We start from the raw sequence: 27,607 nt of genomic DNA on the forward strand, positions 1-27,607 counted from the left end.
TGTGTGAGAGAGAGAAAGAGAGGGGGGAAGGGAGAGGGAGAGGGGGAGGTGTCTTTCAGTCCCATCTCAACGGGGAACGTCATTAGGGGGGAACTACAGAGGTAGTCATGGTCCTGATGCAAGAACTGGCGACTCCCTGCCATCAACGCCTGCTCTCAGCAACCTATGGGACTGGCAAGAACTGCCCCGTGGGTTTCCAAGACTGACTCTTTACGGGCACGTGCAGCCTCATCTTTCCCCCTCGGCGCAGCTGGTGGGCTCAAACCGCTGGCCTTGTGGTTGGCAGCCCAACTCGGAATCCGCCGTGCCACGAGGGCCCTGTGCACCTCCTCCCTGCTGCAGCCACCACAGAAGAGCAGACACAGAGTCACGTAGCCTCCAAGGTAACCCAGACGCCGTCAGCCGTACTCTCCTGGGGGCGACTGGTTCACAGGGTGCGGGGTGACCCTGCCTGTGAGCTCCATGCCAGGGTATCAACTTGGGAAACTGAGGCTCGGCTTGGTGCTCTGGGGGCGGGGTCTCAATAAACAATAACCGTGTTTACTTGGAAATGACAACCTGCAGCTACAGTTGTACGAGAGAAGCTTGTCAAATAGCTAGGCGGGGCTGAGGACAAACCACAGACACCACAAACAGAGATCTCAGAAGGCAGCCGGGTCCTGTGCGGCCCCCCTCCCCACCCCCCAACCCCCGCTGCCCAGCTCATGCCGCTGAACTGGATGGGGAAGCCATTCTGTGGGAAGATCCTCTACCTGGGGGTGGTGAGCGGGGCACTGCAAGGCTGGGCTGGGGTGTCAGACCCAACAGGGAGCAGCTACAGAGAGGGAGCCCAACAACCGTGACCCCAGGGCCAGACACAGCCAGGGCAGTCCGCAGCCTGCCCGGAGGGCCCCTCCAAACCCGGGAAAGTTGATGGAGAACTGCAGGGAAGTCGGTCTTGGTTTCTCATGCCGTGGGCTCCGGTGGAGTGGAGGATGTAGACTCAGCCTCCACGTCTCCTTAGTGAGCCTCTGGAGAATGAGAAGGCACCCGTGGTCTGGCTGGACTCTGAGCCCCGGGCATGTGGCAGCACCCTCGGGCCCATGCCTCCCGGATGGGTGACACCCTGAGCCACCCCCAGGGGTCTCACACCCAGGGCCAAGGGCAGTGGCGTCCCTGCAAATCCCTCCAGAGAGCCCCTCTTTGGAGGGTGTGAAGGCCCCAAGGCCCCCTGTGGCAGGACGAGGCCCTGGGTGACTCTGACTCTCACAGCACCGCTGGACACGTGGGCATTCTGGAGCCGATGCCCTCGGGGAAGGAAGGAAGCTCACAGATGTGGAGGAAGTGGCTCCCACTGTTGCCCCCTGGCTGGCCAGCTCCTTGGAGGCACTGCAGGGGGCTGTGTGGAGGGCACCGCTGTCCACAGCTAGTGGTCAGCAGTGACCAGCATCCCCAGCTCACAGGCACTGCCAACCGGACACAGGGAAGCCATCCGCACTGCCCTCCTTGCCTCACTTCCAGCTCAATGGCCAGTCCAGGAAGTGGGCTGTAGGCCTCTCAGAGGCAGCAGAGCCCACCCAGAACCCAAGAGAGGGCTCTCTCTCTAACCCAGGCCAGGGCACAGCAGATAGGCAGGGCGTGACTCCCTCAGGAACAGTCATGGGAGGAGCAATGCCAGGAGGGTTGGGGGAGAAGGGGAAGAAAGGGGGACCAATCTCTAAGTCCCCCCACCCCCGCCTGAGGGGGAGAAACCACAGAAACGTGGGTGAAGGGAGACAGCAGAGGACACCATTCCTCACTGACCCATAGCACTTCGATGGACAACACTGGAGGCACAGTGTGGGAATTGTGCCCGATCTGACCCCACCACTCCAGGGGGAAACACTCGGGGCGTGCAACAGAGCAGCAAGGGGAGTACAGTAAGGAAGTCCCTGAGAAACACCAAAAATAGAACTTGGGGCCAGGGTGCGGCACCCCATCAGACTCGGTCAGAAAACACCCCTAAAGGCCAACAAACAGACCTGGAACTATCTATAGGCTTTTCCTTTGGCATCAATGATTTTGTTGCTTTATTTTGCTCTGTCTGGTTCTTGTGTTTATTATTTGACACTGCCGGTCTGTGTGGATAAGAAAGGCGTAGTAAACAATCTGGAGGAGAAAACAACCGGGGCCAACGGTTCTGGAGGGACACAGGAGAGGGAGAGTGGGGGAAAGGAAGTGGGTGCTAACAAACTCAGGGACAAGGGAACAAGTGATCCAAAATTGGTGGCGAGGAGGGTGTAGGAAGCCTGGTAGGGCTTGATCAAGGGCAATGTAACCGAGAGGAATTACTGAAATCTAAATGAAGGCTGAGCATGATTGTGGGACAAGAGGAGAGTAAAAGGAAATAGAGGAAAGAACTAGGATGCAAAGAGAATTTTTTGAGGTCTAAATAAAGGTGTGTACATATGTAAATATATTCATATGTGAGGATGAAGAAACAGATCTATGTCATATATTTATGGGTTTAGTATTAAGGTAGCAGATGGACGTTGGGCCTCCACTCAAGTACTCCTTCATTGCAAGAATACTTTGTTCTATTAAATTGACATTCCATGATGCTCACCTTCCTGACACAACTGCTTGAGACAAAGCGGGTGCATGAGCAAATGTGTTGAAGAAAGCTGATGATGCCTGGCTATCAAAAGATATAACATCTGGGGTCTTAAAGACTTGAAGGTAAACAAGCGGCCATCTAGCTCAGAAGCAGCAAAGTCCACATGGAAGAAGCAACCAGCCTGTGTGATCATGAGGTATTGATGGGATCAAGTATCAGGCATCAAAGACCAGAACAAAAAATCATATAATTGTGAATGAGTGGAGACCCAAAGCCCATCTGTAGTCAGTTGGACATCACCGTATAGAAGGGTCACAAGGAAGAGACAATCCAGTCAGGGTGCAGGGGTACAGTAAATCATCAGCAAAACATACAACTTTCCTCTAGTTCTTTAATGCTTCCTCCCCCCACCACTCCACTATCATGATCCAAATTCTACCTTACAAATCCAGCTAAACCGAAGCACAGATAACCAAAGCACAGCTAAACCAGGTACAGATAAGAGTTGGAAACACAGGGAATCCAGGACAGAGAAACCCCTCAGGACTGATATTGAGGGTAGCCATACCAGGAGGTGAAGGTAGGGGAGAAAGGGGGAACCGATCACAATGATCTATATATAACCCCCTCCTGGGGAATGGACAGCAATAAAGTGGGTAAAGGTAGACAGTGGTCAGTGTAAAACATGAAAAAAAAATTATAAATTATCAAGGGTTCATGAGGGAGGGAGGCAGGGAGGGAGGAGGGAAAAAGAGAACTTGATACAAAATGCTTTGGAAATGATGATGGCAACATATGTACAAATGTGCTCAATACAATGGGTGTATGGATTATTATAAGAGCTGTAAGAGCCCCAATAAAATGATTTAAAAACATGTGTTAGACATATGGGCCAGCGAGGGCTTGGACCCAAGAGCTGGAGTGCCATTTCTGTCCCCTCTGCTTGTGGACGTTAAGAACTGCTTTAAGCAGTATTTACTCAAGATTAAGAAAACAACCCAGATAAATATTTGAACTCTGTTAAGGATCCTTCTGCAGAGGACTTACTAGAACAGGGAGGAGCCCTGCTGCTAGGAGTCCAAAGACCGACTGGAGGGATTCTCAGCGGGGAGGGAGACCCAGGAGCCCGTGGCCCAGCCTCCGCTGGGGGGCGGGGGGAAATGGGGGCTTCTGTTGAAATACAAGGGAGCTTGTCAGCATCACCTTTCCATTTCATTTCCTACCAGCTTCCTGAAGCCCCTCCCTCCTCACATGCTGCTCTTCTGGAGTTTTTTTGTTTGTTTTTTGCCAGCTTTCTGGTTTAATGAAGGAAAACATCGTGGACGGAGCTGGAAGCCCAGGTTTACATCCAGAACACCGGTGAGGCAACTCATTGGAAAATAAACAAGGCAGAGGGGCTGACCGGGCACCTCCCACAGTGGGCAGCTACCGGGAGTCCAACCCTTTGTGGCCTGGCTGCTGCCCTGCTGCTGCGTGCGGGGCCTGCCGGACAGACTCCCCCCATGGGGTCTCCTGCACGTTGTGAGGCAGCCACCTGGAGAACTAAGGCCAGCCAAGAGCATGCAGAGAAGGAAGGGCCCAAGGCTAAAGGCAGGCATTCCGAATGAAGTGGGTGAAACAGCATGGTCTTTATTGACATCCCACCCCACCCTAGATTCTTGTGGAAACTTCCAGAGCCAGACTGAGGGTGGGGAACACACATGCACCCAGGCCTTCTCCCAGGACAGAAGTTAGAGCCCCTGGCTCCAAGCCATGCCTGCCAGGCTGTTGGGGTCCAAGCTGGAGCAGTTGCTCACAGTAACGCAGAGCCCCCAACACGGGGCTGCTGGGTCCAGCTGAGGAGGGCTGTGACATCAAGATGCACGCGGGAGCTCAGTCTCACCGGTGTCCGTCAGGACCAGCAGACAGACAGACAGACACTGTCTGGCCCTGCACCATCCTCAGTGCCAGTGCTACATCTGAGCCCATCGCTGTGATCCCCGGTCAGTCTGTCTCCCTCCACTTCACCAAGCATCACTGTGTCCTCCTCCAGCGACTGGCCCTCCTGACCTGAGTGTCTCAAGTCAGGGAGACAAAGTCTTGGGGCGTGCTTCCTCTGACGTGGACTGCTAGTGCCCGTGGAAGCCCACGGTGTGCGTTCAGCACACTCCGCCCACACCATGGCTCAGGGCATCGGTTCCTCCATCTCCCTCGTTCAGGAACGGCCAATGATGATGCTGACTGAGCATCACCTGACCGGGGCTTGGGTCAGCCACACCTACGTCCTCAGTGACACCACTGCTCCTGGCACAAGCGACTCCACCCCCCCCCCATGCTGCTCCCAGGGGTGGGCACAGTGGACTCCAGTGAGATGGGACAACTGGCATCCTTCCATCAAGCAGCCCCTCCCCTCCTCCGGCTCCATCTGTCCTTCCCTGTTGGCACACACGCCCCCCACCCCCAGCCTCCTATGCCCCATGCAGCGGGAATTTTTTATCAAAAGCTCACAGCAGCCATTCTTCACTTGCTAAGTTGGATGGTTTCCAAGGTGGCAGTGGGGACAGCTCTTGTTTGGGGGTTCAGGGTTAAAGGTGACGGCAGGGCAGGCGCTTCAGCCTCAGGCTCCACAGACTCTGGATTCGGTGAGAATGTAAATTCCGTTCTGCAACCACCCTCCCCTCTGCCCGCCCCGGGCCTGGTGGTCAGGAATCTGCAGACCCAGGAAAGGCTGCTGCCGCCGCACACACGTTCTGGTCTTAACATACTTACACCCGACGTGACTTCAAATGCATCGACACGCACGCTCTCTTTGGAAGGCATACAAACAACAGGAAGCAGAGGCCACAAATCTTTCTAAATCTGGGATTACTGAAATTTGATTCTGGCTTGGTGATAATTAGGTGGGATTAACGAACAGACGAACTGAGCCAAGCCTGCCTGATGGAGAGGAAGCATAATAGCAAACGGAAGCTGGCCACCCAGTGCATCAAACAGCAGAACACACGTGCTGGAGACGGCCGCTGTGCGGAGCAGAATGCACACCACCGCTCTCTGCACACGCCCAGCCGGGACCACGGACCTCGGCGCTGTTTACACACATCCTCATTTGCATAAACTAATCTGGTAAAGATGTTACACTGAACCGGATTAGAAAACTCCTCCTTCCATGAAAAAAAATGCCTTATTGAAAACAGGTTCACATTCAAGTTTAGTAACTAGACCGCCACATCACACTTGATACGCAGGGCCCCCGGCAAGCTCCGTGGGGGCAAAGAGACTGGTTCTCTCCAAACTTTGTGGTGCTTCATCGTGTGTGTGTGTGTGTGTGTGTGTGTCGTGCGTGCTCCTGTGAGCGTGTGTCCAGGCGTATATGTCAGGGACCCCACAGGACAGAGCACAGGTCTGTAGCCAGGCAGTCAGCTGTGGACGGCACACCAGCACAAACTGGCCACGGGGCTGTCCTCCCTGGGGGCCTATACAGAACCCTCCCAACCCCGACAGAAGACAGCTGAAGTCTTCCCAGCTCACCCTCCTTGACCTCAGCGCCCCCCCTGCCCTCTCTCACACACATACACACAAACACACACACACACACACCTTAGACCAGTTTTGATGGTCTTCCCTCGGCCTCCCTCCCTCCTGGACCTGGAGTCCTACCCACCCTCCTGCAGTTACATGACCAACAACACATCACCTGGCCATTCCCTGCTGCAGGGCCTTTGCACCTGTGATTTCCTGTTTGGACGTTCATCTCTCTAAGGGCCACACAGCTGACCTCTGCCCTTGTAGGTCAGTGTAAACACCCCTTTCCCACAGGGCCCCTTGTTCTGGACGCTCCTTCCTCGACGCTACTTCCCACCCCCAGCTTCCCCCGTCTCTTACCTCGCTCCCGTCTCCCCTCTGACCACAAGACACACACGGTGATGGTGTACATCTGCTACACCCAGCTCAGCGCGTCTTCCTAGTGCTGACGCAGCCCTGGCGTGTCCTCGGGGTCGGCGCCCGACCCGCTGCCAGCTAACTACCCTGTCGTCACCGGGGCCGGCCAGGAGTGCCCCCCCAGGGCCGCAGGGCCATACGTACCCACTGCGCCTGTGCCCGCTGCTTCATGGACTCTGTGAAGGCCACGGCAAACCTGGGCGGGACAGAGGAGGAGACCGTCGGCGCAGTGCTCGGCGGCCATGGCTGGATGGGGGCAAGGGGCTGGCCAAGACGTGGATTTACAGGGCCAGCGACCTTCCTCTCCCTGGCCGCCGGCCACTAGGTTGAACCTGTGTGTGCGAGAAGCCAGCGGGTGAGGCCACCCCGCCACCCCCTCCCTCCCTCCCTCCCTCTCTCCCTCCCGGGCCAGGTCAGTCGCCCACAGAGGCAAGGGGAGAGGAGCAGCCAGGGGCCTCTGAAACTCAGTGGTCTCTGGAAGGGGGTAGCTTTAGAGAAGGCCCGGCTCAGAAACCCAGGATACTGAAGGGCCTGACGTGGTCCTACAAGACAGCCACCTCACGGGGCACAGGCCAGCTGGTGCTGCTGACGGTGGGCCTGACCAGAAGGAACTCTGGGGGCACGTGGTTAAGCACCCGGCTGCTAACCTAAAGGTTGTCTGTTTGAACCCAGAGGCTCTCAGGATACAGTTCTACGATGTCACCTGGGTGCCCACTGAGTCAAAACCTCGCTCTACAGTCTGTAACCATCAATGGCCGTGGGGAGCCTAAGAGCATCCAGGGGTACACTGGAATAGATTTTAAACTGCCTGAAACAAATGGACCAGAGATCCCCTACCAACCGAGGTGCCGCTGACCGGGGTCATGGCTAGGAGGCACGTGCAGCACCTGGCAAGTTGAACCTATCGGGGAGACGAGGAAACGGCCGTGCTTGCGCACTTTCTGAGCTAGGCCGTTCCTAAAGCTGCTTCTGAAACAGGATTTCAGGTCAGAGTGTGCGGGCACACCTTCAGACACCAACGTTGGGGGGTTCACGTTTCTCCTGAGACATGAGTCATTTGGAGACTGCGTCCCCTGGGATCTCTGGGCTAAAAGCAGCTCTTCCTGTGACACCCCGTGGGCACACGTGACTTCGAGGTCCAGGGCTCTGAAGTGAGGGGCTAGCAAAGCACAGACACCAGCGGGGCCGTTCTTTGTGAGAAGGCACCTCCTGACGGAGCAGCTCACTGGCGTGGCAGGACGAGGGCCACTCTGCCTGTGCTGGCCTCCCTGGACTTCCTTGAGCTTCTCTGGGAGTGATTATTGGAGCTTCTTGCCAGATCTGCTGAGCTTCTAGCTATGGTTTCTTTGAATACCTGTCTCTCCTCCTTTCTCTGCCCATTAGGTTGGGCAGCTACCTGCTGCTTTATGGGAACATTGTGGGCCTTTCCCGTAACTGCAAGGTGCTAGGCGTGGGTGCTTGGCCAGGCAGGGGTTCATCAGAGATGGCCGGACGCTGACCTGCTCTCTCAGGGCACCCTGCAGGGAAGGAACAGGGGCTCTTTGTGCACGGGGCACACCCCTCAGGAGGGGCTCTGGAGGGAGAGCTGCCGTGGCCACAGGTTTGGATGAATTTGCGCTGCAATGTGAGAGGTCACTCCACCCCAGTTCCCATCAGACAGCCTGTCCCCGTCTCAGGTCACCGGGGGCTGGAGGGGGGAGGTCGTCTGTGCCTATTGTGCGTCACCTTTGTGGTCACTGGGCATGTTCTCATGTGAACTGCCCACCTTTGCGCTACGGCTGAGCTCCCATTTGGACCACCCAGGGCTCCGCCGACACGGGTGTCAAGAGACAACTGGTGTAGAGCAGGGCTGGGTGCTGGGGGCAGGGGGCTGAGAACACACCCTATCGTGGACAACAATCTGGGCAAAGAGCCCAGCCCTCCCCTTCCAGCTGAGTGAGCGCACTCCTGGTCCTGGAGGAGAGCATGTGGCCCCATGCTCAGGGAGGGACCCATGGCCCGCCCACACGCTCCCTCGCCCAGAGCCCAGCATAGACTCATTGCATGCTGTTCTGGCCAGTGGGTGCTCCCCTTCTGCAGGACAACACGGACCTGAAGGGAACTGCTTCCACAGGCACGAGAACAGCCTTTCACGGCAACCCCACGTACAGAGAGAGAGAGAGAGACTGACTCTCCCCAGTCTGACCACACCCACACCCTGGAAAGGGTGGTGCCCTGCTGCGACATTGCACCTCAGGGGCTGGGCAGTCACAGAGGAGCCCCCCCACCCCTGTCTTAGTGGGTGAGGACAGTCCATGGAAAACCAGATGGAAAGATGTCCACACCCCATCACCAGGCCCCCCTCCCCAGTCCAGGGCGCTGACAGCGGGGCTCCCAGAGCCCCTCTAAACACCACCATACCCCTCACTGTTCTGGAGGCAACACCGACTCACAGCAAGGTCACAGAACAGAGGCCTGCCCCTGGGGCTGCCCAGGGGAGCTCTGTAGGGGGCGAGAATGCCCTTTCTCCCTGGGAGTGGTAAGTGCTTTCAAGCCACTGCCCACTGCGTAGGCAAGACACCGCCAGCGGCAGGGCCATCGAACCTGCTGGACCATCTCCAGAGGCAGACAAGCTTTGACCCTACTCATGGTGGCTCCTCCCAGCTTCATGGTCACGGGCTGGAGCCTGATGGCAGCAGCTGACTCTGGGGGAGGGGAGGGGAGAGGCTGGGGGTTGGGGTCACCCTCGAGGGCAGGACCACTTTGACTAACCATGCTTACTTGGTGGACCCTCAAGAAAAGGGCTGGACACCAGAGCAGAGTCCAGTGGTGAGCTCAGAGGGGTGCTCTGGGCCCTCCTGGACCTCATCTTTGCACCCCTCCCTCCTGCTGGCTAGTCTGCTCCGCACCCTTCCTTCCACTGGGGAGCACAGCATGGCCTTCAGTGAGGTCCCCTAGTGATTATTGAACTTGGGGGGTGGGGAGGGCCGAAAAATAGCTGGGGGCAGAGGCCACTGACGTCTGACACCTGTGACTGCCCATGTGGTCTTCCACGTTACCTGGCTTCTTCCAGAACTTTCCCCATCACCTCCTTCTTCTCCTGCTGGTGAACATCCTCATTCACATCGGTCCCTCCAAAGATGACGCCAAAGGGAATCCTGTGGCCTGCAGGAAGGGCGGGGGCTGAGGCAGGAGCGGGCGGCAGGACAGACGGACGCCGCAGCACACACTGCCCGTCACTCACTCACTCTTCTCTGAGGAGGATCTGGGGGCTCAGAGGTAAAACCCAGGGAGCACCGGCCTGTGTCCTCTGGAATCTCTTCCCAGGAACAGGCTGTGGGCGCTGCCCAGTGCTGTCCTTATTTCACCTGCTGCTACGTGGTTTCCCAATCCCCGGCTTACATAAGGGGGTGTTTGTGTGAATCAGTCACATAGACTCTGCGATTGCAGGATAGGTTCAGAGCGGGACATGGCACAGCCAGCCAGCAGCCACAGCATCACCCAACATGCAGGTATTTTGCCCCGGGGTAGCATGCCCGCGCCACATCAGAGGGAGAGAGAGCCCTTTCTCTGGAGAAGGCGCCTCAGTGGGGAGACGGCAGCCGGGTTGCACAGACTGTCCCTGGCTCCTGTCTGGAGTCAGGGCACAGAGAGCAGAGACACCGTGGGCTTTGGAATTCACCCTTCGGGGAGCCCCGTGCAGGTGTTTCACACGAACTCAGGCTTCAGGGTGGCCACGGGAAACGGCTGCTGACCCTGAGCCAGCACCGGAGCGACAAGGTTCTCTGAGTCAGAAGCCAGTCTCAGGATGTGTCTGTGGGCTCACGAGAGAGCAGGACCCAGCCCCTCATCACTCAGTCGGCCAGTGAGGGAAGGCCCTGTGAGGTGACGTCACACCCAGCCTGTCTGCGTTTGAGCAATGGATACAACTCTATGGAGACTGCATCAGGAGAAGAGCTTTAGGCTAGCTGTGTGTAGTCAGGTGGGTTGTTTCTAACGAGGTGAAGTCAACGAGCTCCGATTACCATGAGATCCCGTCCAGAGAGCCACGTGAGCCCCAACAGCGCTCTCCCCTCCCAGCCGGTGCTTCCCAGGCTCCTTAGGTGTTAGGCGGCATCGGTCCATACAGACAAGGCTGAGCTTGCCAGAGACTTTGCCGAACCTGGACCCACAACCAGTGCTCACAGGACCAACTGTTGCGCTGGGCAAATCTGCCACCCAAATGCCCCTTTGCAGTATTCCAAGTCCAAGCTGTCCCTTTGAGGACCGAGGTGTGCCTGGCCCGAGCCCTGGTCTTTTCCATTCTCCTCGCGTGCACACGTGGGTGAAAGCCGCACCGGGAATACAGACGCTCCAGAAGACCCGAGGCCCATGAACGGGGGCAAGCAATACCCGACGCACCACGGATGCCACGGAATGAGGAGGCCTGTGCTGGAAGAAGCATGGCGACAGGTGCAGGAGGCGGGGCAAAGGGGAGCCGGCATCAGGGAGTTCAAGAAGACAGACGCTGCTTTGAAAATGACGAGGGGAGCAATTGTACAGCCATGCTTGGTTGGATGGAGCCATGGATTGTAATCGCATCAGTGAGAGCTCCAAGCTAAGTGTCGAAGGAGAAGAAGAAGAGGTACAGGGAGGACGCTCCTTACACGAGAGGATCGCTCACGTACTGACCTCAAAACCCGCTACGCAGCCACAGGGCTCAAAATAGCCTCATACTGGCCCGGCGGCACAAAGAACCCAGCAATGACCACATCCACTTACCACCCATTCGTGACAAAAGGCCAACACACATTAGATGGAGGGCAGGAGATAGCCTCTTCGACCAACAGTGCAGGCAAAATCGGATTTCCGTTTGCAGAATGAAACGGGAACCCTCGCTCACTCCATAAACAAAAACGAACTCAAGATGGAATAGAGACGAAATGTAGCCTCCACAACTCTAAAGTCCATCGACGGAAAGAAAGAAGGACGAAATGAAGTGCCCTGATACATGGCATAAACGCACGATCAAATGTAACAAAAACATACACACAAAAGAAGACAAAACAGGTACTGGGGCCTCCTAAAAATACAACACTTGTGTGCATCAACAAACCTCTTCAAACGAGTGTCATGAGAACAGAAAGACTGGTGAAAAATTGGGGGCCATGGTATGTCGGAGAAGGGCCTCATCTCTAAAATCTACAGGAAATCTATAGAAATCAGTGCCTCAACAAGACAGAGGCAATTAATCCAAATAAGGAGGGGGCAGATCGCTCACCAGGAAGACATCCAGTGGCTAACAGATACATGAGGAAACGCTGGTTGTCAGTGGCGATTTGAGAGATACGCATCGGAAGAACGATGGAATGCCATCTCACATTGCACCGACAGCAGGTATACACAGAGCAGGCAGTGCTGGAGAGGCTGCAGAGACCCTGGTACCTCGCTGGGGGGTCTGTGAAACAGGGTAGCCACTGTAGAACGAGGGACGGTGCTCATCAGACAGCACGAGTGCTCCTGTGACAGATGCCCCACAGACACAGGGAACACAGCACAGACGGACACACGCGCCCCACGCCCACAGCAGCATGCTCACCCAGTAAGAAGATGGGAACAGCGGCGTGCCCACCAGTCCACCGAGGCATAAGCAAGCTGTGGTGCACACACTGTGGGGTGCCAGCACTGCCTCGAGGGCATCGAGGAGCCCATGAAGCGCCTCGGGGCAGGATGGATCGGAGTGTGGAAGGGCAACATCGCTGCTGGGGGACGACGGCGCGCCTGGTCAGGCCAGTGGCGCTTTCCATCGCCTCACAGGCATGCGGGAGTGGGACACTGCTTAAGGAAGACTGAGGAAGGATCGATGCATCTGGATTGGGTGCTGGTGAGGCATCCTGAAAGGACCATGGACAGCCAGAAGGACAAACCAATCTGTCTGGGGAGAAGTGCACCCAGAATGCTCCTCAGAGGCACGGATGGTGAGACTTCATCTCGTGCACATTCACATGGTGTCAAGGGAGACCAATCCCAAGAAGGACACCGTCCTGGGTAACGTGGAGGGGCGGTGAGCAGAGGAAGGCCCTCGACGGAGGGACTGACACGGTGGCTGCGACCACGGACTCCAACATACGAGCAACTGGGAGGACGGTGCAGGACTGACCAGGCAGTGCTTGTTCTGCTGTGCCCGGGTCATGAAGAGCCCCTGACAACAACCAGCTGAGTGAAGGGAAACAGTCTCCAAAGGACACCTACTGTACGAGACCCGCTATGGAGCAAGCCAAGAAAAACCAAGACGAAAGTTCTCACACCCAAAGAAGCCGACTCTGATGGTGAGCAGGGTGGAAGGGAACAGGTGGGTGGATGTTAGCATGGGTTTAGGGGAAGATAAGGCCCTACAAGACGGGGAGGAGAGGGAAAGGGGGGACAGGGTCAGGGCTAGCTACTAGAGGGTTTGCCATGTGAAGCTGTGGAATGCAGGGATGGTGATTCTAAACTGTGAGCCCCCACCCGCATCACAACAAAAATAAATGAGAGTGGGGGACACTTGGCCTGCCTGCTTAGGATATGTCATCAGTCGAGGGTGGGTCACTGGAGACCGACCTCATGCCTGGTAGAGGGTCTGAGAAAAGAATGGAGGCCCTGAAGACAAAGCATGATAGTGGGACAGGAGGAAGTCAAAGGAAACAGAGGAAAGAGCTAGGAGACAAAGGGCGTTTATAGAGGTCTAAATAAAGGCATCCACATATGCAAATATATTTATATACGAGGATGGGGAAATAGATCTATGTGCATATATTTATAGGTTTAGTATTAAGGTAGAAGGACATTGGGCCTCTACTCAAGTACTCCCTCAATGCAAGAATAATTTCTTCTTTTAAATTGGCATTCTATGATGCTTGTCTTCCCAACACAACTACTGAAGACAAAGTGGGTGAATAAGCAAATGTGGCAAAGAAAGCTGATGGTGCTCAGCTATCCAAAGACAGTGTCTGGGGTCTTAAAGGCTTGAAGGTAAACAAGCGGCCACCTAGCTGAGAAGCAGCAAAACCCACATGGGAGAAGCACACCAGCCTGTGCAATCAGGAGGTGTCGAAGGGATCAGTTGTCAAGCATCAAAAACTCATATCATTGTGTGCTCACCTCCATGATACAATCGCTGAAGACAAATGGGTGCATAAGCAAATGTGGCGAAGAAAGCTGATGGTGCCCAGCTATCAAAAGAGATAGTGTCTGGGGTCTTAAAGGCTTGAAGGTAAACAAGCAGCCATCTAGCTCAGAAGCAACAAAGCTCACATGGGAGAAGCACACCAACGTGCGGGATCACGAGGTGTCGAAGGGATCAAGTATCAGGCATCATCAGATCAAAAAATCTTATCATAGTGAATGAGGGGGCGGAGTGCGGAGTGGAGACCCAAAGCCTATTTGTAGGCCACTGAACATCCCCTTACAGAAGGGTCTAGGGGAGGAGACAAACCAGTCAGGGTGCGACGTAGCAATGATGAAACATACAACTTTCCTCTAGTTCCTAATGCTTCCTCCCCACCACCATGATCCCAATTCTACCTTACAAATCTGGCTAGACCAGAGGGTGTGCACTGGTACAGATAGGAACTGGAAACACAGGGAATCCAGAGTGGATGATCCCTTTAGGACCAGTGGTGTGAGTGGCCATACCGGGAGGGTGCAGGAAGGGTTGGGTGGGAAGGGGGAACCAATTACAAGGATCTACATGTGACCTCCTCCCTAGGGGATGGACAACAGAAGAGTGGGTGAAGGGAGACTTCGGACAGGGCAAGATATGACAAAATAATAATTTATAAATTAGCAAGGGTTCATGAGGGAGTGGGGAGGGAGGGGTAAAAATGAGGAGCTGATGCCAGGGGCTTATGTGGAGAGCAAATGTTTTGAGAATGATGAGGGCAATGAATGTACAAATGTGCTTTACACAATTGATGTATGCATGGATTGTGATAAGAGTTGTACGAGCCGCTGATAAAACATTTTAAAAAAAAGAAAAAACAAACAAAAAAAATCGGAGGCCCTCCCAGAGATGCACGCACACAGCGGCTACACTGTGGGCTTGAGCACGGGTATTAACAGCCAGGGTGGCACCGGGCCAGGGAGTGCTTCCTTCCAGGATGGGTGCACCCTCATCTTCAGGCAACACTCCTGGCACCCCGAGCTGACAGCTGGGTGGGCGAGGCCAAGATAGTGCCCGAAAACCGGAAATCCCAACCCATGTGACGTCTGCACATAGCAGCTATGACCTCAATGGTCTTCATTCCGGTCTTCTTCCACCAATTAAAGACTGGGGCCCCTTGCCGTCCTTCCTCGTGGCTGGTTCACTGTGGAGGTCTTCCCGGCCCTTCAGGAAGCCCGGGGTCTGTCTGAACTTTGCTGTGTTCCCGCCAACTTGGTGCAGAGCCTTCCTGATTCTGGAAGATAGTCACTTGGTTCTGCTGGAAACTCACCATTAGCCCTGACCTCAAAATGTTTTTTTTGTTGTTTTTCCCCCTGGCACAGCTGTTCTCCGAAGGCCCCCTAATGGGACTGAGAGCAGTGGACGCCGAGATCTCTTCTGAAGCCACCCAGTGACGGCGGAGACGTGCTGAAGCATGCTGGGTTTGGGACACACGGGGTGGACGGGAGCTGGGCTCCTGGAGGCAACCCCATTTGGTGGGTGCTCTCGTGTGTGCTGTGCAGCAGTGCACGCAGGGGTGGTTTCTTTAAAAGCGCGGGCAGACGTGGCTCTGAACCCATCTCATGGTCAGCAGAATCACCAGGCTTGGTGCCTCTCCACCTCGGCCTCCCTGCAATGCCCCAGGACACTTCCAAGAGAATCCCAAGCCCTGCGCTTCTGTGTCAGGAAGGATCTTCCTGGGAGCGATATTGTCCCAAGCCCTGCCCTCTGCTGACAGAGACCACTCAACCGCTCGTGGGGATGGAACCTCTAAGCCACAGTGCATGCAAAGGCAGATGGGCTCTCCCAAACGCACAGGCGAAGACTTCCTGGTGACAACGTGCGTGACTACAGCAAAGGGAACCAGGGACCACGGAGGCGGGGCGCATCCATGGCTGCCTGGAGGGAGACTCTGGCCCATGATAATCACAGGTACTGATGGGAAATTCCCCCAGCCGTGTGGCTGAGTGGTCTGTGCCAGACGCAGAGCCTGCAGGGCGCATGTGACTTGATGCCCTTTCTAAGGAGATGGAGCTATACATCTGTGGCTCTCCAGGGCAGTCAGCTGCCCATGGCTGTGAGCTGTGTGGCCCCCTCCACACAGAGAAGAGGTAACCAGGGGTATCTTGGGGTGATCCTGCCCCCAGAAGGCTCCCAAGGCCCGATGGAGCAGAAGCAGCAGAGCCCGGCCCCTCTCCCAGGGTGCCCAGTGCAGACTCATGCATCCAAGCTCTCAGCCTTTCGTGAACAGCTGCCATGTCCCCTGGTGCCATGTCCCACCGCCGGGTCTCCATAGCCCTTCATTAAAAAATCCTCCCAACCAAACCCTGGCCTGCTAAGGCAGAGTGAGTCCGTCAGTTCCGACCCGAGCCACAGTGTGAGACACAGAGTATGGTGAAATGGCCGACATGTCACCCAGTCTTGGTGGGGTCACACATCGTTAGAGGGAATTACGGCCCAGGAAAAACCACAACCAAACAAGAAGGTAGCTTTGTAGTTCTGATCCAGGGTAACAGGGTGTGCCCGCGGCAGCAAGGTCGCTGTGAGTCAGAAGTGACCCCGTGGTGGTGTTAGGTCTGTCTGGTAAGGCTGTGGTGCTTTTCGTTGCCTCCCATACAGGACAGCCGGGCGATGCCCATGGAAAGCTGAAGGAGGGCCATGCCTATAGATGAGGGTGCCGGCAAAGAGCCAAGCCCACGGTGTGGACTGCCTGAAGGATGAATAGACTCGTCTCAGAAGAAGTACGGCCGGATGCTCACTGGAGGAAAGGACGGCGAGATGGACCTGCGCTCAGTGGGAGCAGTTCCTGGGGCAGGGCCGTGTGGGTGCTGGAGGAGGACCATGACAGAGAGGAGGGCCTTCGAGGAGAGGGGCTGGCCCCAGGGCGACAAAAGTGTGCTCACACGGACAGAGCAAGGGTGAGGACGGCCAGCCCCGCACAGGGTTCCCTCCTGCCGTCCTGGGGGCCTCTGAGGTCCTGACCAGCTCCACAGCCCTGACGACAGCTCCAGGTCCTCACACAGTCCCCCTCCCCCCCCACATGGACCACATGGATGCACCTCTAAGCAGCAGGTCCTCAACAATCAGGCCCCCCAGGCCCAGGGACAAGGTCGGGCACGCACCTAGGAGCAGCTGACCAGCTCGGTAGAGGTGAAGAGCCAGGGCCGCCTGCACGTTCTCCTCGCCGAGGAGGTGGGCGACTTGGGACGCACTGTCAAAGTCAGACGTGTCTTTCAGAATGCACACGTGGCCAGCAGCCTCGAGGTGGTCCCTGGAGAAACAAAGAGGACAAAGGCAGAAGGTGCCTGCTGTGACCAAGGTTCTTGGTGAGATGAGAGCTCCTCCCATTAAGGACTGCAGGCCTTCAAGCACGGGGTGCGGCTCAGAGACCAGAAGACGCCCTTCACCCACAGGCACCCGGCAACCAGCTGGCTTCTCCCAACAGCCCTTCCCAGGCTCCTGGCTCCACTCTCCTTCCTGCCCCTTCTTCACTCAAGACAGCCTGCTTGTTCTGCAGGCTCTTCCACCCCATTAGCCACAAACACACTGCCACTGATGTGGTTCTGATGGGCAGCAACCCAACAGGACACAGCAGAACTTCCCCATTTGGGCTCCCCAGACGCAAGCTTACAGCTGTCCACAGCTGCAGCATTCTCCCTCGGGGCCACTGGTCAGCTCAAACTGTGGCCTGGGGACAGCAACCCAAACCAATAAGGCATGCTGAGGCCCCCCAGGGCCCCAGCTTCTACCTCCAGACCAACCCCCAAACACGTTCTTTTCCTGCTCCGCAAACAACTCTTCCTCTGCAGCCAGCTCCCCTGAAAGTCCTGGACAAGGGCCTTCACTCACGCCGGCAGCCCCTGCCCCCTGCCCAGAACTTTCCTTCAATGGGATATAAACTTCTTTGAACAACTGCCTTCCCAAGAAAAAACACAGGTAAAGGGAGGGGTAATATACACTAAGGAGATACACACAGTGTTACCGAGAGGAAAGGCAGCCCTGGAGGGTGTCCAGAGTAAAAGGCAACAGTGAGAAACACCATCAAACACGTAACCATGCCCTTTCAACAGCAGCAATCAAGGACGTACAGCAGGACACTGAGGTAGACAGACAAGCTGAACAGGTGTGGGGCAGGGTGTGGCAGGGCGTGGCAGGGCACCCGACCTCGACAAACTCGCTAGAGCCTGCTCTTCCAGCGATGCCCACCAACACCAACACCGCCCCATGTCTTCTGGGCCCTGCGAGCCTTAGTCACCACTTCTCTACCCGGCACTGGCCTCAAATCAGCATGGTCCGAAACCACCTCCGAAAAACTTAGAGGACACCCGCCCCGCAGACCCTAGAACCCAAGTCCAGCAATGGGAGCCCTTGTAACCTCGTTATCTGCACTCAGATGACCTGCATGGGGGTGGGGGGAAGGAGGGGGCGCCCTTGCACAAGTCCCTAAGGCACAAGGGCCAACAGTAAGAGGAATGGTGGTGGTGGGGGGGAACAAGCACTGGAGGAGTGGGCTGGGGGAGTGGTGGCAGTAGTAGCCGTATAATAGTAGTGAGTAGTGGTAGCAGGTGACAAGAGTGGCCAGTAGTCTGGGAGCAGCAGCTAATCCTAGTACTCAAATGGTAGTCTTAGCAGCAGTGGTAGTAGCAGCAGTGATTCAGCAGTCGTTGCAGTGGGTGGTAGAAACAGCTAGTGGCTGTGATAGGAGGAGATAGTAGCCATCAAAATTTATAGATGTGGTCAGGACTTCTGGGAAGACAGACACTGAGTAACACATACCAGAGGGACTCCACAGAAATCAGCACAGGAAGGTTCCTAAAAGGAAAATTCCACACTGCTGGGTCACAGGAGGAGCATCGTAAAGATAAGTAGGCACAGATCCACTAGGTTTTGAGGGGCTGGGGACTTTTGGCAGTGGAGGCCATCTAGGAGGTGATCTTAGCCCTGCCACTGTCTCTGCCGGAACCGGGAACATCTGGAGCCAGCACACAGGCTTTATCACAACACAGCCAGAGCTCACCGCTGCCTCGGGGCAGGGATTGAGCCCCTCCAGTCCCACTGACAGGGATCAGGACTCTGCTATAGTTACTTTTGTTTCCCTGTTTTCTCTTTATCCGCCCATAGTCTTGGTGGGCTTAGTTGTTTTTTGTTGTTTTTTTTTCTCTTCCCACAAATGCCCTCCACCCAGCTGGGAGAGCTCCACCCTCTGCAGCATAACCCAAGGCTGGGAAAAGCCTGCCCACCCACCTCCAAGGGATATCCCACACAACTTCTTCCCCAGGGAAATTCTGCCCACCCACCCCTGCAGTGCTTAATACATGGCTGAGGAAATCTTGCCCAGTCTTTGGGGGAAATCCTGCCTGTGTGGCTGGGGGAGCTCTATCTATTCTCTGTGGTCCCCCGTGATTGAGTGAACTTCCTCCCACCTGCCATAGCGCCTCACACAGTCCAGGGAACCTCAGCCAACTTTCACCAATGTTCCACGCTGCTGCAGGAACCTCTGCCCAACCTCTGCAGTGATCTACCTGACCAGAGTGATTCTGCCAACCACTCGCAATGCTCTACACCAGAGTGGGCAACCCACCAGCCTTCTGTGGCACTCCCGTTGCAGCCTGCACCCACCATGCACACACACCTTCTCTGGTGTCCAAAGCTGCCGTGGGTCAAAGCATCTCAACTTCTTGTGAGATCACCCAGTACAGCACCATCCTTGTGAATCCACAACAACACAACCAGCATCCCCTGAGAGGACCATCCAACTTGCCCTCCAAATAACATCATACAGGTTGACCAGGGAAAGAGTGAAACCACAGGAGGATAAGGTGGTAAGTCAATTCCACAAGTCCCCTAGAGAGAGACAGTGCTTTTCGGCTCCCTCTAAAAATGACACCTGGCTCCTCTAAAACAATGTAATGCAAACAACCAGCAGCCCCAACGACCTCAATGAAAATACAGGAGAAACAAAGGCAATGGCAGAAGATATCCTGAACCTAACGACGTGCATAGAAGAAGCAGACATTGATCTGCCACAGAAAGAAATTTTCAGAATGCTGCTGGGAGTCATACAGGATATGATGGGAACAATACAGAAAAAGGAGGAAATGATATTAAGAGATAAAGTCCACACACCAAAGGGAAATACAAGAGCTTAGGGAGGAGATAACAAAAACCAGTAGCAGACTCACAGAGTTCCCAACCAACTGGAGGAGGCAGAGAACTGCACAAGCAACTGAGAGGACAGTCAAGCAGACTTTAACAAACGGGAACAAAAATATAATAAAATCATCAGAGAAGCTGAAGAAAACATTAAGAACTATTTTTGAGAGAATTCTTGGAGGAAAACTTCCCCAGAGTAATGAATGAAAACTAGGCAACCATTCAGGAGGCTGAAAAAACACCAGTTACACTGAATCCCAAGAAGTCACCAAGGCACATAATAGTTAAACTATTCAACTTTGAGGAAAAGGAGAAAATCATGAGAGCAGCTAGGGAAAAACAAACAATCACATATAAAAGTTCCCAAATAAGAACATGCTAAGAACTCTCAGCAGACACTATGAAGAACAGGAGTAGAGTAACATATTCCAAAAATCAAAGGAAAATAATGCAAAACCAAGAATACTCTACCCAGACAAATTATCGATCAAGATAGATGGAGAAGTAAGAGTCTTCCCAAACAAGGAAAAACACAAAGGATAGGTTGGAAGAAATCCAGCCCTGCAAAAGATCCTTGCCGAAAAACAACACTCACCAAGCATAAATAAGAGTGCACCACATAGAACAACCTCACCCAGAGGGCAAAAAAGAGAAAACAGGCTTCAAGATAGCATTGACTTACGGATGGAAAGAAGAATGAACCACCCACGCACACACACACATGATAAGAAAGGGAGGTAGGAAAACACCCAACACAAATGTATAAGATGACATCACAGAGTCCACAGATGGAGATAATAACCCTGAATATCAGTGGCCTGAACTCAGGCATTAAAAGACTGAGACTAGCACACTGGCTTTGAAAACACAACCCATCATCTCCTGCCTACAGGAGACATATCTCAAGACTACAAACAAAAATAGGCTGAGAATCAGAAGCTGGAGGAAGGTATACAAAGCAAACAGCAATTCTAAAAAGGCAGGGGTTGCAATCCTAATCTCAGATAAAATTGACCTCAAAGTGTAAACCATAAAAAGAGATAAGGAAGGATACTATATAATGCTCAAGGGAACGGTAGACAAAGAACCACAAAGACTTTTAAACATATATTCCCTGAATGAGAGACCTGCTGAATACGTCAACCAAACACTCCAAAATATTTAAAAAAGAAAAGAAAGAAAGAAATCATGGCCTCATCAATTATAGTAGGTGACTTCAATACACCGCTCTCTGAGAAAGACAGATCACAGAGAAAGAAACTCAACAACGAGGCTAGAGATCTAAACCAGGCAGATCTAAATTAGATCTAAATTGTCTATAATCAGACAATTTAACCTGACAGATATTTACAGAGCTATTCATTCAAATAAAAAAAATTAACATTCTTACATGACATATATTTGAAGATAGACCACACGTTGGGACATAAGGTGAATCTGCATAAATTTCTTCACATTAATATCATACAGACCTCTCTCTCTCTCTGACCACTGTGCCATAAGGCTGGAAATCAACAAAAGGAAAATGAGGGAAAAGGGCAAACAATTGGAAGATGAATAACTCTATTGCAAAAGAAGTGCTCTACTAGTCTGGGTAATTTAGATAAACAAATTGACAGAAATTCATGTATAAGAGAGAGTTTTATATAAAGGGTAAGTGCACATCAAGAAAACATCCCAACCCAGTGCTGCCCAAGCCCACAAGGCCAACATCAACACATATATCTGACACCAATCCACAAAGTCCTTCTCCATCTCATATAACACACACTATGATGCCAACCGCAGGAGGAAAGCCGAATCAGTGAGTTTGTAATCATCTCAGTGCTGGCAGGGTTCTCCACACGGCCTCTTCAGCACCCACGGCTACATCGTGGTAAGTCCATGGTCCATGCAGCTTCTCCTTGGGGGTGTATTGCAGGAAGTGAGCCTTGCCAGCTAAAGTAGGGAACTGGCTAAGGCAGCTGCACCCTGGTCCAAACATCACAAAGAAAGAGACCCAAGAACTGGAAAGGCAAGGTTAACGGAGCCATTTATCCCTCCACCCTTCAATTAACCCCACATGTGTTTAATCGGCCAGGTTGGCACAATAAACTAACTTCCTCAAGTGCATACTGGCACAGGTCATAGATGAAATTAGGAACTTTCTAGAAACCAACGAGAATGAGAACACAATGTACCAAAACTTATGAGACACATCAAAGGAAGTTTCATAGCAATACATACACACCAAAAATAGGGAAGAGAGACCCATGACTGATATGCTGGCACAAAATTTAAAACTAGAACAGAGCCAGCAGGACAATCCCACTAACAGCAAAAGAAAAGAAATAATAAAAATCAGGGCTGAGGTTCAGAAGAGGGAAAATAAACTATGGAAAAAATTAATGCTGCTAAAAGTTGGTTTGTTGAAAGGATAAACAGAATCAATAGACTGCTGGCAAACCTAACCAAAGAAAGGAGGGAACAGATTTCAAAAGCAAGTATGAGGGATGGGAGAAGGGACATTCAACAGACCCTGTGGGAGTTATATAATTGTCGGTTTGAGAGGATTATAAGTGACTGGGTGGAGTCTAGTCTGTCAGTCATATCATAGCCAATGAGCCTTCTGTGTGGGCATAGCCTTCTCCTGAGAACAGTGGGAAATCTGGTACTTCCTCCCTGAAAGTGGGAGACTCTCTGCTCACACCAAGAGACATAGCAGCTGAAAAGATACATGGACCCACCGTGATGCAGCCCTTGGTACTGGTGAAGCCATGCAGAGACCCTTCCCAGCGCTGAGACGTTTCCAATGCCACTAGATCCAAACACTTTCTACTAACTGGCCTGTGATCTTCTATATTCTACATCATTGCACGTGTTTCATGAGTCTGAAGAGGCCTTTATAGATTGATATTGGACATATTGGCTAATATCAGACTTATGGACTTGATCTGGACTGGGCTGGAATGTTTTCTCAATGTTCAATTGCCCTTGTTTCTCTAGTCTACGCAGACTAACACATTATGGTACCTTGGGAGTGGGAACTAGAGAAACAAAACATAACGATGGAGGGTACATGTTTGACCTCTCCTTCATGGTTGTGTTTCTTTTTGGCTAGCCAGAAGTCAGATACATTCTTGCAGTTTACTGGGTTGTTTTCTAGAAAGAATATGGGAAGTTAAAGCTTTGATTATTGTATTTGGTTGCAGTCCTTGGTTATTCCTGTGTGAAATCATAAAAAGGAATGTTGTTAATGTATATTTTGCGCTCAGGGGTAGAAATCTCCATTTGAATTTCTCAGAGATCATGCTGCTTAGCCTCCCTGGCAGTCTAATAATGTCAGTAATTTTGTACCCAAATGGTGCATTGTTTTGCATAAAATTTGTTGTTTTATATTGTAGGCTTGTAAGTCTTAAGAAATTACTCATTTTAATCTCTCTAGTAGACATTCCGGGTATGATAAACTTTAATACACAATTCTGCGAGTAATTCTAAGTCACTGTTGCTGTCATTTCTCTGGTTTAAAACTCCTTTTGTGTAAAGTGACACTTTTTTGATACCATGGACAAAAATTTCCAGGCAAAAATTTTCCAAATAACAGTAAAAGGGCAGGCAGGGCACTGGAGACTAATCTAGGGACAAATCTGAGGTGATTTGCTTTGATATAATGTAATCCTCACAGGTTACACTGTATCACTGTGTGTGTATATGTCTCTTTTAGACTTGCAGTTTTGAATTCCCCGCCCAGTTCCGCCCCTGTGCGGTGACACAGCATGCAGAAAATGGAATGGAATGGAACAAGGAAGTCAGATCGCACTGTGATCACAGAGGAGGACACTGCTGGACCCGGGGAGCAGATAAGGGACTTCTCTGCAGTGTAATTCCGAGTGTGGCTCAGGGTTACCGCTTCTGACAGTCAACATTGACCCTGAGCCACACTCTGGATTACTGACAGAGGTTAAGTACAATGGTTGACAGAAGGTCAAAATGGCAGAAAGTCTGACTCTGGTTTGATGACCTCAAGAGGCCTAATCCAATGTTTTTGTGTAAATAGAATAGGTTCGATAAGGGTTTAGATAAGCTAGATAAGGATTGAACTTTACTGTTTTAAGAATTGGGTTTAGTATCTGAATCTACTTTGTTTATACTAATTTCCTCTGTTTATTATTACTGATATAATGATTGATAGAAATGTTTATTGGGAAGTATGGAAATAGAGCATTTGTAAGCCCACTTATCATCAGCCATTAAAATAGGATCTTTAGATGGGTTTAGGGCACACCAGCAGAGAAGGCTCTGAAAAGATAAGCCCCACCCAGTGCTTCCTAGTACTCAGGACATTTGCTTTCCAAGAGATTTGTCTGGGGAAAAGATTGACAGGTCGAAGATTTTCTTTTAAAAAAAGAACTCTTTGGATTTGAAGTTTGAACTCTAGTGGTCTTTGTCAGAAGCTGGAAAAAATCTGGAACCATGAAGAAAACTCCTCTCTGGGACCGAACGTTAAAAGGAGCCTGTGGGCAGGCTAAGATGCTTGCTAGGTGTCCACCGGGATCTACTTGTTGAGTGCAAGTGGGATAAATGCAGCAATAAAGAGATGGGTTGAGTTTGGCAACAGGTACCTGTGGACTTAGTTTAAAAGAAAAAGAAGAGAAGACGAGAGCGGGTTGACTGGCCTAAAGTTCAGGATCAAGCACTAAGGGGCTAGGGTCATTGAGAATTTGTGATGGGGCCATGGTCTAAGGCAACCAATGGACACCCTTGTGAGGCTAAGAGGCAGCCCACATTGTGTTGACCAGAACCCGACCAGATGAAGACAAGATGTTTGAGCCTGTGAACTGGTGCAGATTGCTGTGGACTTTATGGATGGCCTGCCCGGATTTGACTTTGCTTATGGATGCGGATTTCACCAGGTTCCAATTGGAATGAAGATTCCTCAGGTCAAAAAATATGATTGTCTCCTCAGAGCACTGGGTTGATGTAAGTGGGCAATATAGAAATTGGATACCCCAAATTTTGGCTTACAAGCTTTCATAGGTGGGGAAACATTCATAGTTTTATAGGACTAAAGGAGAGGTGTTACTTAATTGCAATTGTTATTCTGGGAAATCTGGTACTTCCTCCTTGGAGGTGGGAGACTCTCTACTCACACCTTGGGAGACATAGCAGCTGACAAAACACATGGACACACCCTGATGCAGCCCTGGGTATTGAAGAAGCCATGCAGAGACCCCTGCTAGTGCTGGATCCAGAGACTTTCTACCCACTGGCCTGTGATCATCTTGCGTTTGCCTTCATTGCATGTTTTATGAGTATGAAGAGGACTTTATATATTGCTATCAGACATATGGGCTAATATCACACTTATGTCCTTGATCTGAACTGGGATATTTTCTCAATATTCAACTGCTCTTTTATATAAATATCTTTCTTCTACACATCTGTGTCCACGAATTTGTTTCTTGAGTCTACCCAGACTAACACAGACCCTAATGAAATCAAAAGGATTATTACACAGTACTACATAGGACTGTCCTCCAGTGAATTCAAGAACTTGGAAGACAAGGACCAATTCTTGGAAAAACAATCCCTCCATAGACTATCCCCCATGCATGTCAAGAATCTCAACAGACCCATAGCAATAGAAGAAATAGACAAGAGTATCGAGGAAATACCAACAAAAAAGCTCCTGGACCAGACTGCTTCACAGGATAATTCTACCAAGCATTCAGGGAAGAACTGACACCAATTCTACACAAACTCTCTCAGAACCTAGAATAAACTATAAACCTATAAACTCCTTCTATGAAGCTAGTTTAACTCTGTTACCTAAACAAGGCAAGGATCCCACAAGAATTGAGAACTACAGACCAACATCCCTAATCAAAATCAATGCAAAAACCCTTAACAAGGTGTTGGGAGCCGATACCCATTAAGACCCTGGCCTCAGACACGTAGCAGAAACTTGGCCACTTTGTAACAGCAAGGCTTTGTTTCCTGCCCAACTTCGCCCCCACATTCCAAGCTACTATAGCATGGGCAGTTCCGATAACTGACCTTGTGGCCACTAGTCAAAGTACTGAGCACCCACTGAACTGCAGATATACCATATTAGGAACATAGTGATAAGTTTACCCAGTACGTCACCACGATGTCTTTGAGTACTGTTGCGCACCCTTTGTACCTTATTGGGAACATGTGGCTGATTGGTTGTTGTACAGTGTGCGGTTGTTACACAGTGTGCTTCATTGGAATATGTGCCTCCCACTTCCTTCTCTGTTGTAAATATATACCCCAAGTTTTGGCAAAATAAACGGGCTTGATCAGCACTTGTCTTGCCCCATGTCTCTGTGTCTTTTTCCCATCCAGGTTCGTTGCTCCTCCGGGTCACCGTGTGAGGGTCTCGCTGGACGAGACCCTAACAATAAGGTAGTCGCCAATAGAATACAAAAGTATATAAAACAAATCATTCACCATGACAAAGTGGGATTCACACCAGGGATGCAGGGATGGTTCAACATATGAAAGACCAATAGTATCATTTGCCACATTGACATGAAAACTGATAAGGACTACATGATAATATCGATAGATGCAGAAAAAGCATTCAACAACATCCAACACCAATTCCTGTTTAAGACATTCAAGATAATAGGAATGGAAGGAAAGTTCCTCAAGACAATACAAGCTATATATGAAAAACCAACAGCCAACGTGTTAGTCAATGGAGAAAAGACTAACACAGTCCCACTGAAAAAGGGGACCAGACAAGGATGCCCCTTGTCCTCACTCTTATTTAATATCGTGCTGGAGGTTTTAGCTAACAGCATAAGGCAAAGAAAAGACATCAAAGGTTTTGCCTGGGGAAGGAAGAGGTGAAACTATCGTTATTTACAGATGATATGATTTTATATGTGGAAAATCCCAAAAGCTCCACAAGGGAAGTACTGGAAGCAAAAGAGGAGTTTGGCAGAGTGAAAGGATACAAGATCAACAAACAGAAGTCCATCGGACTGTTATACACATCGGATAAAACCACAGAGGAAGAGATCAAAAAGGTGGTACTCTTCACAATAGCCAAGCACAAATTGAAGTATCTAGTGTGTTAGTCTGGGTAGACTAGAGAAACAAATCCATGTCATAAACATGTGTATAAAAAGAGATTTATATACAAGAGCAACTGAACATTGAGAAAACATCCCAGCCCAGTTCAGATCAAGTCCATGGGTCCAATATTAGCCCATATTTCTGATATCAACCTATAAAGTCCTCTTGAGACTCACAAAACACATACAATGACACCGAATTCAGAAGATCACAGGCCAGTGGGTAGAAAGTCTTTGGATCCAGTGTCATTGGAATTCCCCAGTGCTGGCTGGGGTCTCTCTGTGGCTTCTCTGGCTTCCTAGGTCTGGTTGCATCCATTTGGTTTGTCTTCTGCAGTGTCTCCCAGGGAGTAGCAGAGAGAGAAAGATGTCTTCCACCTCCACAAAGGAAGTACCAGATTTCCCAGAATTCTCAGGAGAAGGCCATGCCCACACAGAAGTCTCAATGACTATCTCCATTTGGAAAGCCTAGACTCCACCCCTTCACTCATAATCCTTTCAAACGGACAATTAGGTAAATACCACATCAAGGGATATACCTGACTAAAAGAACAAAAGATCTATATGAGGAAAATACAGAACACTATTACAAAAACCAAGAGTGACCTCAACGAATGGAAGAATATCTCATGCTTGTGGATTGGAAAGCTCAATATAGTAAAGATGCCAGCTCTGCCCAAGGCACTATAAAATTTAATGTAATCCCAAAACAATTACACTTAACTTTCTTCAAAGAAA

General features: G+C 51.5%; 1 protein-coding gene across 1 annotated transcript in view; it reads right to left on the minus strand.

The window, feature by feature from the left end:
- GLT1D1 (glycosyltransferase 1 domain containing 1) overlaps positions 1 to 27,607 on the minus strand; it is a 77,843-nt gene that overhangs the window by 35,847 nt on the left and 14,389 nt on the right. Inside the window, exons 2-4 of the mRNA XM_075535121.1 lie at positions 16,754 to 16,902; positions 9,532 to 9,637; positions 6,638 to 6,689 (exon numbers count right to left, since the gene is read on the minus strand). Coding sequence (XP_075391236.1) covers positions 6,638 to 6,689; positions 9,532 to 9,637; positions 16,754 to 16,902 — 307 coding nt within the window. The remainder of the gene's footprint in view (positions 1 to 6,637; positions 6,690 to 9,531; positions 9,638 to 16,753; positions 16,903 to 27,607) is intronic.

This window comes from Tenrec ecaudatus, chromosome 16, assembly GCF_050624435.1.
Source record: "Tenrec ecaudatus isolate mTenEca1 chromosome 16, mTenEca1.hap1, whole genome shotgun sequence".
In the NCBI taxonomy this organism is placed as follows: domain Eukaryota; kingdom Metazoa; phylum Chordata; class Mammalia; order Afrosoricida; family Tenrecidae; genus Tenrec; species Tenrec ecaudatus.